This window comes from Cadophora gregata (genome assembly GCF_030347475.1).
Source record: "Cadophora gregata isolate MNR1 chromosome Unknown scaffold_2, whole genome shotgun sequence".
In the NCBI taxonomy this organism is placed as follows: domain Eukaryota; kingdom Fungi; phylum Ascomycota; class Leotiomycetes; order Helotiales; family Ploettnerulaceae; genus Cadophora; species Cadophora gregata.
The window spans coordinates 693,756-711,076 of record NW_026695925.1 but is presented as its reverse complement, the minus strand read 5'-3'; the positions used below and the strand labels follow the sequence as shown (position 1 = coordinate 711,076).

The 17,321-nt window shown below is 48.8% G+C and overlaps 5 protein-coding genes across 6 annotated transcripts; 2 read left to right on the top strand and 3 right to left on the bottom strand.

The window, feature by feature from the left end:
• Positions 1-65: 65 nt before the first annotated feature.
• Positions 66-3,910, bottom strand: ONS95_007577 (uncharacterized protein). Of its 2 annotated transcripts, XM_058501093.1 has the most exons (5): positions 2,719-3,910; positions 1,762-2,614; positions 1,478-1,670; positions 1,387-1,423; positions 66-1,268 (listed from the first exon to the last, which is right to left on the bottom strand). In XM_058501093.1, the coding sequence occupies exons 1-5, from the start codon at positions 3,027-3,029 to the stop codon at positions 617-619; spliced, it is 2,046 nt and encodes a 681-aa protein (XP_058362410.1). In that variant the 5' UTR covers positions 3,030-3,910; the 3' UTR covers positions 66-616. The 2 variants fall into 2 exon arrangements, with proteins under 2 accessions (XP_058362410.1, XP_058362409.1); XM_058501092.1 differs by having other exon boundaries at positions 438-543; positions 601-1,268; positions 1,387-1,670; positions 1,762-3,304.
• Positions 3,911-4,553: 643 nt separating this feature from the next.
• ONS95_007575 (uncharacterized protein) lies at positions 4,554-5,708 on the top strand (the record flags this gene model as incomplete). The annotated part of the gene is made up of 1 exon (XM_058501091.1): positions 4,554-5,708. One exon carries the CDS (start codon positions 4,554-4,556, stop codon positions 5,706-5,708), a length of 1,155 nt encoding a protein of 384 aa, XP_058362408.1.
• An 868-nt stretch (positions 5,709-6,576) lies between these two features.
• Positions 6,577-8,220, bottom strand: ONS95_007574 (uncharacterized protein). Its single transcript, XM_058501090.1, has one exon. It carries the CDS (start codon positions 7,929-7,931, stop codon positions 6,819-6,821), a length of 1,113 nt encoding a protein of 370 aa, XP_058362407.1. The 5' UTR covers positions 7,932-8,220; the 3' UTR covers positions 6,577-6,818.
• A 1,103-nt stretch (positions 8,221-9,323) lies between these two features.
• ONS95_007573 (uncharacterized protein) lies at positions 9,324-11,869 on the bottom strand. Its single transcript, XM_058501089.1, has one exon. It carries the CDS (start codon positions 10,531-10,533, stop codon positions 9,496-9,498), a length of 1,038 nt encoding a protein of 345 aa, XP_058362406.1. The 5' UTR covers positions 10,534-11,869; the 3' UTR covers positions 9,324-9,495.
• An 829-nt stretch (positions 11,870-12,698) lies between these two features.
• On the top strand, positions 12,699-17,231 carry BUD4 (Bud site selection protein bud4; the record flags this gene model as incomplete). The annotated part of the gene is made up of 6 exons (XM_058501088.1): positions 12,699-12,722; positions 12,777-12,911; positions 12,969-15,458; positions 15,576-15,945; positions 15,995-16,728; positions 16,779-17,231. The coding sequence occupies 6 exons, from the start codon at positions 12,699-12,701 to the stop codon at positions 17,229-17,231; spliced, it is 4,206 nt and encodes a 1,401-aa protein (XP_058362405.1).
• Between the last annotated feature and the right edge of the window lie 90 nt (positions 17,232-17,321).

Below are 17,321 nucleotides of genomic sequence, written 5' to 3'. Positions count from 1 at the left end.
ATGTGTGGGTTATGTGGTTTGTTAGTTAATAGTTGGGTGGGTGGAGGATATATTATTTGCTACTGTTGGAGTCGAAGGTCTCGGTATCGCTTTTAGCAACAAGATAAGTACCTAGGTCATTTGCAGAGTTCTCCTTGTGCCCTAGCATAATTTTCAATTGTCAGACCTATTAAAAAAGCATGCTCTCATGGAACCCAATTCCAAAACTCCAGAAACACCCAGACCCGGACGGACGTCTTTACCACTCTCGCTTATCAACCATGACTGCCAAGGTGTGGATCTTCATCCACAAAACCCACAAAAGACTTGAAAACTCAAAACAAAAAACATACAACAGCAGGTATTCGCTGGTGGTCACCCACCCAACTACTAATCTGCCGATCTGGTGCTTATGTATGGCAGAGCGGACGGGATGCCCAGGTCTCACCAGTCTATGGTCGTATGTGTCAGTGAATCGCAAATTAGTATATAAATACCGTATAGGGACATGTCAATTGGATTTGTCTGCGCAGTGAAAAGCGAGCGAGCTTGAGAAGAGATGGGCTGGATTTTAATAAGCTAGGGGTTCTTGAGAGGCTACAAATCTATATAATAACATACCGCATCCTGTATCTACTTAGACAGCCATACCTCTGCACTCACTAAAACCCACATCCTCAGCATTCCCCATCAACAGCTGTTCCCCACCACACTCAATACTTTCACACCTCACAGCAACAGCATTCTTCGATTTACCGTTCGAAGCCATCTCCGTCTCACGACTCCCATGACCATTCGAGACGACATCGCCCTCCAGCAACTCCCTCGCCACGCCCACCACCTCCCCTACACTCCTTCTCGCCAGTCCCCAAATCCCAACACCAGCCCTCAACGCGCCCAGCCCAAGTCGAATGCGGTCTCGTCCCTCGCCGTATAACCTCTCCCTTCCTCCATCTGACTTCATACAACCCCTCTCACCCATCCCAGTCCCACCAGAACCAGAACCAGAACCAGAAGCAAACAACCTACACGCACTAGCCTGCGCCATAACCGCCAAGGCAAGCCCACACGTCGCAATAGGCGAGTGCCTGATATGATCACCGGGCAGGGCGAACATGGTGATTGTTGTGGAGAGGGCCTCGAGCGCTTTGGCCGTGTGCATTGCGAGGGAGCGTTGGATTGAGGGGGAGGGGGAGCTGGAGTGTGGGTGGGGAGGGGTGCATTTTGAGCGTGTTTCGAAGGCGCTGTAGGGGAGGTGGGAGGTGGGGCGGTGGAGGATGAGGAGTTCGCTTTTTGAAGTCGAGGGTTAGTTGGGTTCTTATAGAGAGGTTGTATGGAAGACGGGTTTGGGTGGAGATTGTTGGGATGGATCATGGGAGAATCTGAGGGCAATGGAAGGAGACATACGTATTGACCACCAGATGAGCGAAGAACATCGTTTCATCTACGGTTCCATCAGGTCGCACGATTTCTCTTTTGCAATGAGGTAAGTACAAACCCCAGTTCACGAGTTTGGCGTCAGTGGATGTGAGGGCGTTGTCCCCTGGCTCGTGGGGAGCGTGGATTATTGACATGGAGTGGCTGAGCATGCGGATTGCGTCGAGGAGGTATGTTAGTGAGGAGAAGGTTATTTCTTGGTCATTTAACTCGCGGGAGTCGTATTCGGTGAAGGTGTGTGGTTGGGGAATGCGCTGAGTGGTGTCAGCGACATTTTGATTACAGGCTCGCTTATCATTCGGGCGGACTGTAAACAACAAATGATGAAGAGAGAGAATAACTTACACCACTCTCGTACTCAGCATCTTCACACGGCAAGTCGACATCCATTTCGATATTCTGCAATCGATGCGTGCAGTAATGGCTAATGGTGGAGAACAATCCATCAAGTGTAAACAACAGCCACCACGTCCTCCTCCAACTCTCCATCAACACCACATCCCCATGACTATTCTCCTCCGCCCACTCTTGTCGATTCATCCCCAATGCAAGAGCAATATCAATTGCTCTATCGACATACTTCTCGGCAATATCGTACTCGTCTGAGCAGTGCCGTGCCAGCGCAAGAAGCGTTAGTGCTTGCACAGAGAAGCCGTCGATAGGTAGTGTGGTGGATGAGAGTGCAGATTCGGCGACTGCGAGGTACGGATCCGAGGCGATGGAGGGCTGGTAGACAGACCCGATGTAGTGCATTACTGGGAGGAGATATTCTAGTGAAGATGGATTGGAGCGCATATGTGCTTGAAACTGACGTCTCGGCAGCACGACGGGGTGAGCGCTGTTGAAGAACTCGTAGTAACTCGCTAGGAGATCTACATCTTGCTTCTTGGAATGAGGTTCGAGGGGGGAGAAGGTTGGTGAGATTTCTGGGAATGTGACAGGGTTACTGAGGGTTCCCCATGAGAGGTTGGTGACGTTGTCGTTCTCGGTGTCGTTCTCGTTGTTCGTACTTGGGGTTCGGTGAGCTGAACTTGGTCCCGATCCAGGGGTATGTGTTTGAGGGGTGGATCTAGGCTCAGTTGTTGGTACTGGAGGTGCTTTGTGGGAACCGCCTCGTCGGGATTTGGTGTAAATACATTGTTTGCCGTACAGTTGGCAACGGGTACACACTGGCTCTATGGAGTCGCATTTCATATGTCTGCGAGAGTGTCAGATTGTACTTCTTCGCAGGAATATAAAAATAGCATTCTAATCACGAGATCAAATGTCAAACTCATTTCTTGGAGGTGAAGGGGATCGAACCGAGACCGGCACGCAATACAAGCTCTTGAGGCTCGGATGCGGGATTTCATCTTCTGTCCAGAACCCAATCCCGTCTCAATAGGCTCTCCACAATCAGACGACCGGGTTTGCACCATATCTGGAAGTGGAAATTCCACCAAACTGGGGTCGAAAGCAAAATCCGGATCGAGATAAAATTGCGAGGAATCCATCGCGAAATAATCCATCTCTGGAAATGCCTGTGTCTGTGGTGGCTGGTGATGTTCGATGGAGGGGAAAAGCGGGTATAGGTCTCGATCCGCAGCACTGGTTTTGGGAGAGTTGACAATCATATGTGTGGAAGACTACGCTTTGTGCTGCAGATGTCCAAGTGGTGTCCACGACATGTAAAGTGGAAAATGGAAGATTCAATTGCCGCATCCACGAGACAATATAGGGGATGGGAGTGGGTGTACGGATGTGCTTCGGCTTATACAAGCGGTTTGCATAATGTCGGGTGGTTTGCAGGAAGATTGCGGGACGGAGCACGGGTATAGAAATGATCACGCTACATTATGGAGCTTGTGCGTCCACCCGTAACAATGGCAAGAACCTACAAAAATGAAAGGCCGAACGACAGAATGTAAAGATAGCCAACTATCCCCTAAGCTACCAATAACACCCTTTTGTAGGCCGCAATACTGGAGCGAGATTCTAAGTTTCTGGAGGTTCTCTGTAGTGCAGGGGAAGTGCCTCAGCTTTAGCCCGGGGTGAAAAAAGGTGTGTTTTGAACATGTGCCAAAGAGGAGGGATCTAATGTTGAGAAACACGACCAAGGTGAGAATAAAAGAGTAACGAAATAAAAAAGGGGATAAAGGCAAAAATGCAAAAACAAATCGACAACTGCAGGATTTGAACCTACGCTCCCGAAGGAAATAGATACCCAGATATCCAACAATGGGATGTTCTAGTCTATCGCTATAACCACTCAGCCAAGTTGCCTTTGATTTGGGAAAGAAAGTCTTATGTTATTTAATATTACCTAACAGAAAGTGGTGGTGGCAATTCCACATGCGACACGAGCTTAAGCGCGAACTGGATGGGCTTTCCCCGGTTACAGGTTCGAGCCCCGGCCTAGCGAGAACATTTTGCACTCGTAAACAGCTTTCTGTACCTAGGACTTAATTCTTTTAGTGCTAGCCATCACAACTCCATCTAAGAGAGCTAAAGGATATGTTCCTGCATCTCTCTCGTTTTTTGCAAGATTTAAATTAGTCATAGACAAGATAACCGACCACTAGACATTTTTGCCAACAATCGGTAACGTCCTCGTCACACTCTCCACATCTCCACGGCTGGCTCTTGGTAGCGGACAAGGCTTGTTGGTTGGCTGTGTCGCGATAATTTCCCGAAGAGCCTAGCGCTGACAGCAGGCTTGACACTGCACTGTGGACTTCGAATCAGTAGCCTATCGATACCCTCCCGCTGCTGGCTGCTGACAAACACATCGTACATTCTTCCATAAACTTGTCCGACACCCGGCGTTCAATAATGCATCTCCGCGCAAACTTGTCTCTTCTCTACTGATTCTTGGAGAACTAAGTGTATTGGCGAGAGAGCCTGTGTCATTGTGGTAGGTGCTGCGTCATCACTGCACCACACTCTAAATTTCAGGGGTTTGAACCTATTCGGAAGTGTTCCACCTCCGATTCAACACGATGTATTCAAAGTGGCTTACAGGATGCCTGTCAGTTGCTTAATATGCCACTTGGAGTTTGTTTTCATCAAGTAATTTTTTCCTTGACGCTGTATCTGGTCGCGCTGGTACGAGAGGTATATAAGATGGCGAAAGTTCCCTTGAACAAGACTGTCTCATCATGAACATCATTCCAAAGAGAATCATACCCGCGAGTAGGCAGCTCAATACTTACTTGAGACGGTTAAATCAAGCCTGGCAGCGCCATCCAACTAACTTGACCCCTCTTCACCCACCTCACAAGCGAGCCTTCTCCTCTAGCCACCCAAGCAAAAACATGGCAACCAACACTCTCCCGAAAACAATGCGAGCACTCTTCCAGCCAGATCCCCAATCCACCACCCTAATCCTCTCCACCACGTCGCTCCCAGTCCCCAAACCAGATGAGCACCTCATCCGAGTACACACCGCAGCAATCACCAACGGCGAACTCCTCTGGCCCAAAAACTTCGCCGTGGATGTCCCCGGCAAAGAAACCACACCTCTCTATGACATGGCTGGTACCATCATCACTTCAGCAGTCGATTCACCCTTCAAACCCGGCGACGAAATCTACTCCCGAACAAGCTACATGCATACCGGTTCCGGTCGAGAATATACCGTCTGCCCAGCCGCCGAACTCGCTCTCCGTCCCAAAAGCATCAGCTGGGCCGAGACAGCAACGGTAGGCATGTCCGCCGAAACAGCATACCAAGCGCTTTTCGTGCAAGCTGGCTTGAAACGGGAAGCGGGAAGCGGTGCGAAAGGGACAAGGATTTATATCACTGCCGCATCTGGTTCAGTTGGATCATGGGTTGTGCAGCTCGCGAAATGGGCTGGTGCTGAAGTTGTTGCGTCTTGTTCCGCTGACAGTTTCGAACGTGTGAAATCTCTCGGCGCAGACGAAGTCCTTGACTACCGTACCGTGGATATCAAATTCTGGGCATCCGATCCAGCCAAGAAAGTCGACCTAGTCATTGACTGTATCGGACGAAAGTCTCTTGCTGATACGTGGTATGCTGTGAAGCCGGAGGGAACCATCATCAGTATTTTCCAGCCGCCGGAGCAGCAGAAACCAGGAGATCTTGAGGGAGATGGGAAGGGCGTGAAGAATTTCTTCTTTATTCAGGAGCCGATTGGGGAGCATTTGAGGTTTGTGACGGAAAATTGGGAGAGTGCGGGGTTCAAGGCTTCCTTGGACAGTGTCTATCCACTTGAGAAGTTTGATGATGCGATTAAGAGACTGGAGAGTGGAAAGACAAGGGGGAAGGTTGTGCTGGATATGGGTGTGGAGTGAAACTTGGGTTTGATAATTTGGCTGTTTTTGATTGAAGAGCACAGAGCGGGTCATAAAGTCGTCCAATTACTGCGTTTTTAACTCTGTATCATCTGCATTCAAAACTATTTACTCCTCCTTGGAAACAGCACGCTGCATCTTGATACGTTCCGACTCGAAAACTTCCTCCTCCAGGATTATTTTCCCGAAGCAAGGTTCCCTGTCCCTCGTCCAGCCAAATTCTGCATGAAGTCATAGTCCGTTGTGAAAAAGGGAGGAATTAAGCTGGTGAAAGGAACGACCGGCATTGAACCGCCATTGACGTGCAATCTTGACGAGTTTCAGTAGATATTTTATTGAGAAACAGGCGTTCAAATTAAGTGCGTGATTCTGCTGAATTTAGAGCCTTCAGACAACGACATCAAAGACCAAAAAAAAACAGACATGAGATATCCCAACACAACAAACATTCCTGTTCCATTCTTGATATCAAGACAACGATTGCCAATACGATACATCTTACGGTAAATCCATCACCTTCACGTCATTACCGACCTATTGGATCCTGCCCTGACCCTCAATGGTTTCTTCGCGGCCCCAGGCCAGGCTTAAGCGAAGCTGCGAGACCATACACTTCCGATCGTCTCTAGTGAGTCTTTTAGTTACCTATGCCGCTCCAATCGCCTAAAGGCTTTGGGCGCTACAACAAAACAGTCTACAATCTCACATGAAAGTACTTCTGTCCCAACACATGGTGCCGAGGTCCCATCAAGGTCAAGTTGGAGGACTGGCTCGTATGGGGTTTCAGGTGGAAGGATCATGTGCTAGAGAATCTGAGAATTGAGCATGCGAATCCGAAAGATGAATTAAGTCTTTATGAAAAGCTGCAGTTGCCATGAACTGGAAGAAGGGATGTGGACTCCTGTCCAGTCAAACTTACCACAGTGAGCAATGGATAGCTGAGGTACCAGAGGGCGACTGTAAACTTGCCAAAAGTGCTATTCAAGCAAGATAACAGCTACAGAGTTACATGACTAGCTCAAAATGTAACATGTAGAAGATGGTACCGTCTAGTACGATGAGCGCACCCAAAACCATTGCCTAGAATCCATCATCAATTTTCTCTCTATTCTACTCAGCTTCTTTTCCAGCAGGCACCTGCTGACTCGCACAATGTATGCCTCCTCCAGCCCTCGGCAGCATATTGATATGAACTTGCACAACTTTCCGCTCCGGAAACAACTCCTCCAAAACTTTTCTGCATACCTGATCTCTTTTGTCGTCCCCAAACTTCGGTGCAATAACTCCTCCATTCACCAACAAATAGTTGACATACGAATAGACACTGGCGAATTGCTCACCAGGCCCAGAACATTCCGGTTCTTGCTCAACCAGATCCCAATCCGGCTCCTCAATTTCCACGACCTTGAATTTTCTCCCTCTCGCATCCGTTTCCCTCTTCAAAACTCTCTTCGCATCCTCAAACACATCCATCCAGACACCACGTTCCCTACCATACGGCCGACTCAGCACCACTGTTCCTGGCTCTACAAACCTGGCGAGAGCATCAACATGACAGTCCGTGATATCCTCCCCTTTTACACCTTTCAGCCAAACGACTTTCTCCACACCCAACACCTGTTTCAGCTTCTCCTCAACAACATCTTTACTCATCCCCGGATTGCGATTCTTATTCACAATCGAGCTCTCGCAAGCGAATAAGGTTCCTTCGCCATCGACTTCAATCCCACCGCCCTCAGCTATGATCCCCGCGTCGATTCTCTCGATACTGGAGGTGCTCAATACACGCTTCGCTAGGCCCATGTCTGATGCGAGGGGCAGTTTCCGACCCCAATAATTGAACCCGAAATCTACTCCTCGGACCTGTTTCTCTTTGTCGAGCACAAAGACTGGTCCTGAATCGCGGATCCAGAGACTTTCGAGTTCGACTTCTTTGACTGACACATTCTCGCGAGCTTCCATCACATGGTTTTGCAGGTTGGCCTTCAACTCTTTCGCATCTTCAGGATGTACGAATATTGTGACAGGCTCGAATTTTGAGATTGCGTTCGCGATACTCAGGATCTCAGATCGCGCGCCTTGAACTTGGTGTGGATAGAGAGAAGGTGCGGTTGGGTAGGCCAACAGCGTGCTGGACTGCGTGCTGTGTTCGGCGGGCATGAAATAGCGGGAGAGGTTGCGGGTTGGTGTCTTGGTTGCCATTTTGGAGATGTGAGATCGCATTAATGTTCGGAAATTTGCAAGATATATTGAAGTTTAATCCAGTTCCATGAAGTTTGAGTGAGGATGGTGAGGGTTATATCAACGCGATCGAACATACCTATCCATCATCTGGTTTGAACGAGTCCTAAAGCAGCAGGTACAGCCGAAACGCACTAACTACCTACCTTACACTGTTGACCGTGAACGATACCCTTAGGTAAAGGGGACAGTACCTCTAGAATCAGAATGTCATAAGTGTATTACTATGTGTCAATACCGAGAATTTCCAGTCCAGCTAGTCGTCAGTAAGGCAACTCTGCTTAATTTCTTTTCTCGATCACATTTTCCTGTTCTTTCCTCAACTGTCCTTGCACCTCGCTAAAGCACCTGGTATTTTGTTTCATGCCCAAAACTATATTCTACAGCTCCTCCACCAGATTATCCCATGCCTCAAACTCAAACAACTAGCCAAGACCTATTTCCTCGTCCCCATCAAACACATCTTCTCCCACACCTTTCACAACCCGCAACTTCTCAATCCTACTCCCAACATCCGGCACTTCCTGCCTTGCAACAGCCTGCACCTAGGCCAACTATCTCCCCTGCATCGTCTTAAAAACTGTTCCCTCAAACTTCGGACTGGGAAAGTCCCTCGAGCTTCGATGAACGAGCATAAGTAAAAGCTTTCAGCGTGAAATTCGAATCATAAGCTGCAGAAAGTAGATTCTTATGTGGGATTTTGAGAGCTTGTATTAGTGCGGCTAGGCTGTACCCCTTTTAGGAGTGCGATTCTTGCGAGATCTTCTGTATCGAAGACTTTGCTGACTGTTGAGAGGTGCGTGAGGTCTAGACCGGGTTCTAGGAGAAGTTTGATGTTGGTGTGGATGCCGTGTACTATGAGGATGATGCTGCTGAATTTTGGCCGTTGTGGGAAGAGTGAGGATGGTGTCTGGATATTAATTTAGTCACTTTTGTGGAGATAAAGTCGTAGGACGTGGGTTTGCTTTGGGCTCTGGGAGGGAGAACCGCTGTGTGGGTGGCGAGACTATACAATTTCCTGTAAGTTCACACGCATTCTTAGCCTGAAAGTTGTTACAATATGTGATGGTGATATAATCCGAATTGCTATATGGGAGATGGGTAGTATCGAGTAAAGAACTGGACTAGGCGGACAACACTATCGGCTGTACCCGACGCGGACTGCCACCAACTCTGATACTGACGAAAGATTTGGATAACCTTGCGTCATGTTCGTGAAAATTGGCTGGAACAAGGAAATTTAAAGCTATTTGTTACGCGCTCTATCTTCCTCTCCTATTGATTCTGTGTTCGAACTTCGAACTAAATGGTTTGTAAAGAGATATATTTGACGATGGCTGTATCTATACAACTAACATATTCAGCTATTCTGCTAACTTCTTTGTCCCTGATTTTGCATTCTTGAAGAGCACGTGAAATGAATTTTTTGAACATAAGATATCTATTCTTTAGACCAACGGCGTTTTGGAGTGCTATGGCCAAAAGTCATCAGCGTAAAATTAGATCCTCCAAAGCATCCATGAAGCGATGCTAGCAGCATGCCGAATTAATGTACAAACTTGCTTTTGTAGCGAGCTCTACATCTATGCACACACTTAATTTGGCGACTGCCACTTGATCTCTTGGCCAACTCGTCCGCCCAGAGCCTGTGAACTAGCCGATATAACTCGTGTTGCTCAGGCGTCGCAACCCGTTTCCAGGAAATATTGATTGTCGAAAGTACAAAAGTACCGGGTAGTTTGAAGCGCCTGAAGAATTTCTCAAACTTCTTCATGTCCAATGACACCTGACGATTATGCAGATAGTTTTCGAGGATATCCGCGCCTCTGGTAATCCCTTGTGAGCGCATCTGTCCAGCAAGAGATTCAATCCATTGATGACGGCGCGAGAACAATGGTTCCAGCGCCGCTGCGTCACCGAATTCGAATTTGGTAAGCTCGTCATAGTCGTCCTGAACATCTCCATTGTTCAAAATGACGTTTCGAGCACCAAGGAAGTCCCGCAGGAAGAGGGCCAAGCTCTCCTCCCAACATGATTGCCCGCCAGGAATACCAGGGACGAGCCCGATATCATAATATCTACCAAAATCGATCACGAAGTTCTGTACACGGCGAAGCTCTGATTGGACAAATTCGAGGTCGCTGTGCCAATCGACGTAAAGAAAATCCCGATCAAAGTCGAACCACGTCTGTGGAATCCCATACACTGTGCCGAATACTCGTTCGTAGCGCGGTGACACAACTTCGAAGGATTCTTTGTTAACGGCCAAGATGTCTGGAGGAGGGTAATTGCTGCGGATTCCTGTGAACAGCTCCTGCGAGTACCACACGGTTTTCTCATCCACAGGCAGGATGTCCAAGAATGCCGTTGTATTGATATCGGCATCTGAACGAACACGCAAGCAGTAGACTGGCTTTAAATGAGCGGATGTGAGACGAACTATTCTGGGTCCAGGTAAAGTGAGGCCCCAGATCTGAAGACGCAATTCTTTGGGAAGTTCAGGGAATCTGTGGAACGTTGGTTCATCTTGAGTTGTCGATAATGTCGACTTCTTTTTCATTGAAGCCAGCTGTAAGGATGGCATAATGGCTAGTTTCGGAATCGAGCAAGAAGCTGGTTTTGAGTATTGTCGGTGTCTGGAAGATATTGACAGTGATAGAAATACGGAAATTGACGTCCTCTATTAGAAGTTGGGAATCATCGTGAAGTATTTATTATTAAGAAAGTAGCCGTCTGCCTTTGTGTGGATGATGGTTCGTACTAGTGAACACCGTCTCTAAACCCATCACGGAAAGGAGTCCAGGTACGACACGTGATGTGATGTCAGAAGTGCAAGAGATGAAGGGTTTTGGTCCCTAAATTAAATGGTACATATACAGAAAGCGTCGTTTCATTCCACTCGAGTCCGGATCTGTGATATATTATCTCTCCAAAGGACAATTGAGACCAAAATTACCTTGGTACCTACCTTAGAGGACAGTGCTGCTCTGTGTACACTGTCCTAAAACAGTCAAATCAAGATTAATTGCCAACAATTACCTAGAAAAATATTAACAGTCCCCAGACGGTAGCTTAACTATCGACTGCTCAATAACTGTAGGTATAATATTGTACTCAGTCCCGAGCTCCCATGGTACCTGTTTTTTGTGTCTCTCACGTGACGAGGCGAACGACTTGCTGCATTAATATTCTCCAAATCCTGGAGGCCCAGGAGAGAGACAAGTAAATTGCAGATGGTTGAGAGCGCCTCATCCAATCAATTGCTATATTCAGCTGAAAGTCTGAGAATGATAATTATGGCAGAGAGTAACAGAGGTGTCCGGAAGACAGGGCCAAACAGCACACGAATAGATGAGAGCTTGGACTTCTGGAAGGGATGAACTCGGAGCAAGAGTAGTACAAATAGTACTAAGAAAGTTCATAGCTGAATTGGAGTGTTTACAGTTTGTCCTATTCGACTAGCGGGGAAGTTTGTGCGAAGGACATTTGATTGGTTTGAATTGTGACGAGCTAGAAGAATAAAGTCCAGGAACACTCAGGAACGCGTTGAATCAAGAAGACAAAGCCATGCTCATGGAAACTCAAAATGCAAAATCACGAGAAGTAAAAACAAGATGAACTGCTGCTGGCTGAATCCTGCCTCGACCGGGGTAGCCTTGGCACCAAAGTGACCAGCCTAGCGTTTCAAAACATCGGGTCCGCGAGAGGGGTAAACGATGTTTTGTTATGATTGTTATGATTGTTGTCCTGGCACCAAAAACCCCCGACTTCAAGCTTTGAAAACAGGGATCTAGATTTGATCGGTGCTACAAGTCTTGCGGGAGTTTCAGTAAGACAGAGAGAGCTCTGCCGATGATAACTCGACTCGAGTACTACCCAAGGATGGTTCGGACGCGACACACCCATACGAAAGTGAAGTTCAATCGAGGCTGTTCCGCTTTGTAGATCCTCTGATGTTCAATGAAGTTCCCCCCATTCTTCACATGTCGTCAACACAAAGTCGACCCTTGGTCTCCACTGGAGCTGAGTTGTGCATTGCATTGCATAAACGCGAAATATTGCAGGACCGCAGTGGATAAATATGGGCTGTTATGTACCCCAAGAAAACAGGTTTCTAGCTGACAACATCGGATGAATGGACAGTAAAAGCATCATGAAAACGCCGCTTTGAGTCTTGTAAACAGAATTTAAACATATGAAGAGATGGGCACAGATCCCCCTACTCAGAAAGACCTATTCAAAGCGTGTGCATCATGATGTCCAGGCTGATCGGGGAGAAGAAGAAAAGTTGGAGAAGACCCGCAGCGCTCGCCTGAGGCGATAGGTGGGCAGGTGGGCCCCAAGGTTTGGCCCGTGCATCGCGGTTGCCGTGCCAGCGACTGTGCTAATTCAAGACGGCGCCGTGCCGTGCTGTGTGCTGCTGTTATGTTGACTGCACATATACCACACAATTGTTATTGACTGGCCCTTCTCTCTTCTCTTCACTCCTTCACGAGACGAAATATCGTTTCTCTTCGACACTTTCTCCTCGCACTTCAAATCATTCGAGGGAGGGAGGATCAGTTTGATATCAGATCCCTTAGCTATTGGCCTTTTACGATACGCGCTTCGATTCTTCGCGACATTCTTCATCGGCACTACGTCTACTTTGGGAGAGACATTGGTACAGCAGTACCTCCCGATCGGATTGGATTGGAAAAAGCTTGAGCTTCTATCGTTTCGGCGCAGCGCATAACAATAGTTGCCAGAATGGAGTCGTCTCCTGCCCCTCCTGTATGTGCTTTGTTGTTGATAAACAAAAGGTACCAATACTTACTGGTCATCTAGACACCGCTCCGCATCTCAAAGGGATCTTCTACATCACCACTCAAGATGGCAGGCTCTTCTCTCCCGAGACCTTTATCAGAATTGGCGCCCCACGAGAGGAGGCGAAACAGCCCCAGCTACAATTCCGCTACAAAGGTACAGCATTCCTCAAGCAGCATGCCTCGGAAAATTAGAAGCTAATCCAGACAACAGAAGATGATGCTCAATGGGGATAGCTCACCTTTTCAACCATCACCGGAAGCCAGCAACTCGAGCCCTCGACTCTTCTGGCAAGGCCGCGACCCTACTACGCCGAATCGATTCAACAGCGAGAACTTCTTCGCAGGACGAGAGACATCACCCTCACCCACCCGGCGAACATCCATCGAGCGCCTCCAGCGCGCGTCGCGTGTCAAGAACAGCAATATGTTCGCGCGTGAGCAGAAGCAAGAGTACGACCCTACATCAATTCCCGTCGTCGAGCGACCTCTGGCAAAACAGCTACAAGGAAACGCATATGGTGGAGCAGGCTTGGATGGACTTCGGTCTGCAGATCGCGGACGCCCTTTTAGCCACCAGAGAAACGACAGCAAGAGTAGCATTCCATTGTACAGTCCAATTTCAAGTCCAAACAAAACCCCAATGTCCACGAATGCAAATGGATTACGCTCTCCCAGCAAAGACCAGGTCTCCCCAACCAAATCTGCACTCTCCTCTCGCATCTTCAATGGAAAATCTAGCTACGACTCAGAGAACGGTACTTGGCAAGAGGATGCATCAGGCGACGAACGACAACTTCCACCGGGCAAGATCCTCCATAGACATGCCAAGAGCGTTACGTTCGATGCTGCTCCTCCGCAAATTAACGAGTATGAAATGACCACTCCGGATTTATCTTCTGTCGGGACTGGATCGCGCGAGAACAGCTATGATTCTGGAGAGGAGGAAGACGAAGATAGTTACAATCGTGGAGAATCTATGGAGCAAGACGACAGCTTTGATGCTTCACTCGAGGACACAGACAAGACTCCAGTTGTAGGACCGGAAGATTGGAGACACACAAGTCCTGGCGAGCATAATACTGGTATTATGTCAGGACGCTTCGAGGATCCATTCAGTGGTCCAGAGGGTAGCCCCATGCCTGATGCACGACCATCCTCTTCTGGTCGTCCAGCTGCCACTCGCAACGACTCTCTTAATTCGAACGGCGAACACAGACCCCTCCCGCCTCTCCCTGGGATGAATCAACATAAACGCAGTGGTTCAACCTCCTCCGTTGGCGTCTCAGCGGCTGCGGAGCGCGCCACAAGCTCGCAACGAAGCCTTCCTTCTCCACCAGCCGCCGCATCCTTCAGCAAGTCTGATATTCAAGGAATGAGTGGAGTAAAGATGACATTGGAGGAAAGACTTCAATTGATGATGATCCAGGATGAGGAGAAACCAAAGACTGAGGCCGAGAAGCAACGTGAGCGCCGAATGAGGCGTGGCGGACCACGTTCAGATCGAAGCAGCCAAACCCCTGAGCGCGAGCGGGAACAGTCCATCCAAATCCACGAGGATGAGGATACTCTCGATGATCTTCCAGGTCTTGGCACATATCAACTACCAGAGCGAATTTCGCGAGAGTCGATTCTACGAAAGGTCAATGGCCAGGATCCATTCTCGCGGGAGTCAGACTACAACTTTTCATCACCAATGCCGAGCTCAAGTCCTGAGCGGCCAGCAGCGCTTGATCCAGATACCCCTCTCCCTTCTACAGAAGATTATTCGGTCTTGGAGAACGATGACAGTGTCATTATCAAGCGAGAGCCAGACGATGATGAGGCAGTAGATGTATATTCGATCCCTGACATGTACCAGCGCCCCGACTCTCAGGCCGAGGCTGGTCAACAAGTCCCACCGGAGGAGGACGCAGAGAGCCAATATTCTGATCCTACTCCATCTAACCAAAGTCCACAACCCAACTCAAACAGCGGCCCCGAGGATGATGGCCCACTTACACCTCGTGCAAACAGCCCGCCTCAAACCTCCTTCCTGGTCGCTGATCCAGTGAAGCAAGATCAGCGCGGATCTCTCCCTGAGTTCACTGGTTTTATGAGCAACAGTGACTTCGGTCTTAGCTTGCAATCGTACATGACACCTTCACCTCCTCTGCCGAAGGAAAAGGTTGAATTGAAGGCTGAAGCACCCAAGATGGCACAAGCTCATGAGTATTTACAACGCCCAGAAACACCAGAAGAGCGCCAGCAGCCTGTTTCGAGACCTGAGTACGACGGAACTGGCTGGGGACCAGAGGAGGATGAGGAGCAGTACGACGTCGGAACTCCAGACTCTGTTATCCATAATCCAGTCCCACCTTCACCACCCCGTGAATCTCCAACCATCCCAGAAGCAGTTGCCACTATCAAATCATCTGGCTCTAGGCTCAAGACCCGCCCATCTAACACACCGTCAGATCTCATGGCAATGCGTGAGCTTCGACGACACGTTAGTGGCGAAACTCACTCTATCCCTCCCATACCAGAGCGACACCGCAATCGTCCATCACTCAGCCTGGATCGCGAACTTGAACCACCGGCTGATTCCGAACCAGGTGTGGAGAGGCATCCTAGCTTCCACAAGAGATCTCTCACTTTGGACATTGGTAACGATGGCGGACTGAGCCTCGACCAGGACTTTGATCGAGTTATCGAAGCCCAAAAGGTGGCGTCTTACCAATCTTCTTTCAATCCACATGTTTATGACGCTGTGGGACAAGCGTCCAATATCAGCATCAAGTCTTCTTTTAATATATATGCTAACATTACTCCTCGTAAACAGCGTGGCTACTTGATGAGACAAAACACCAAACTGATTGTTGCTTCAAGCAATGATGATATGGGGGATGCCTTCCACGGAACTAGATCTGCTGGGAATTCTCCTGTGAAGAAGGACCGCCCTCAATCGTGGACTGTTGAACCTTGGAATGGTAACATGCGAAAGAACAGCATGCGTGATAGATCAAACGCTCGCAAGAAGGTTCCATCCGGACCTATGCCTCCAATGCCCGGTCAGGACAGTAACGTCGCAGGTTTGGGCATCGTGTCTGAAGAAGCCATGGCGGATCCAGTTCCCGAAGAAGGAGGCGAGAGAGGACGACTGTTCGTCAAGGTCATTGGTGTCAAGGATCTTGATCTACCTTTACCAAAGAGTAAGTTTCCATGGTTCGCACAATGGCTGATCGCTGACATACTCCCTAGATGAACAAACATGGTTTAGTCTAACTCTTGATAACGGAGTCCACTGTGTTACTACAGCATGGCTTGAACTTGGAAGAAATGCTCCAATCGGCCAGGAGTTCGAACTAGTGGTGCCTAGTGAGCTCGAATTCCAACTGACTCTCAATGCCAAGTTGGTCAAGCCTCCTCCATCTCGAGTCACCGAATCGCCCACCAAGATGCACAAGGCACAAAAGCCATCGACTTTCAGCCGAGTATTCGCATCGCCTAAGAAGCGCAAAGAGCTAGAGATGAGACAAAAGGAAGAGGAGCAGCGAGTCGCTCAACAGAATCAACGCGAAGCGCAAGCCAAACGAATGTCGGTTCAACCTACCGCATGGGATCTTCTGTCTCCTCTCGCTGCCGAAGACGGAAGCTTTGGTCGATCCTATGTATGCCTTAAGGACCATGAGTCTCGCTGCTACGGGCGTCCGTATGTTGTTGATGTTGCATGCTTCAACGAATGGGCAACTGAAGAGGCATCCCACCGATCAAGTGTTATGAGCAAGCGCGGAAACACTAGTGTTCAACGACGAGCCCCATACAAGGTTGCAAAGCTTGAGTTGCAGCTTCTCTTCGTGCCGAAGCCCAAGGGCGCCGCCGATGAGGACATGCCAAAGAGCATGAATTCCTGCATCCGGGAAATGAAGGAAGCCGAGACAGCTCAGGCTCGCAACTTCGAAGGTCATCTTAGTCAACAGGGTGGCGATTGTCCTGTAAGTCTTTCTTGATCCTCCCTGTGAGAGTCTATGCTAACAGTCTACAGTACTGGCGCCGCCGTTTCTTCAAGCTCGCTGGTAGCAAGCTGACCGCCTACCACGAGTCCACCCGCCAGCCTCGTGCCACTATCAATCTTGCCAATGCTAGCAAGTTGATCGACGATCGCCGCGCGCTGACACAGAAGGAGACAACTGGTAAAGGCGGGAAGCGCCGCAAATCAGGCTTCGCAGAAGAAGAGGAAGGATACATGTTTGTTGAAGAAGGATTCCGCATCCGATTCAATAATGGAGAAGTCATCGACTTTTACGCGGACACAGCTGCCGACAAAGAAGGCTGGATGCAAGTTCTTGATGGTTGCATCGGCAAGGAGCATAGTGCCAAGGGCAGCTGGTGTGATATGGTATTGAAGCGTGAGGAGAGTATGAAAAAGAAGGCCGAGCAAGGAACCACCAGGAAAACCTCGAGAAATCATCAGCGAACGAAGAGCACCGTCTTTTGAAGCGAACCAAATTAACGGAACTGATGACGAACGATACAACACGGCTTACGACGCACGATGTTGTTCAAAATGATTTCACTTCAACCTTCG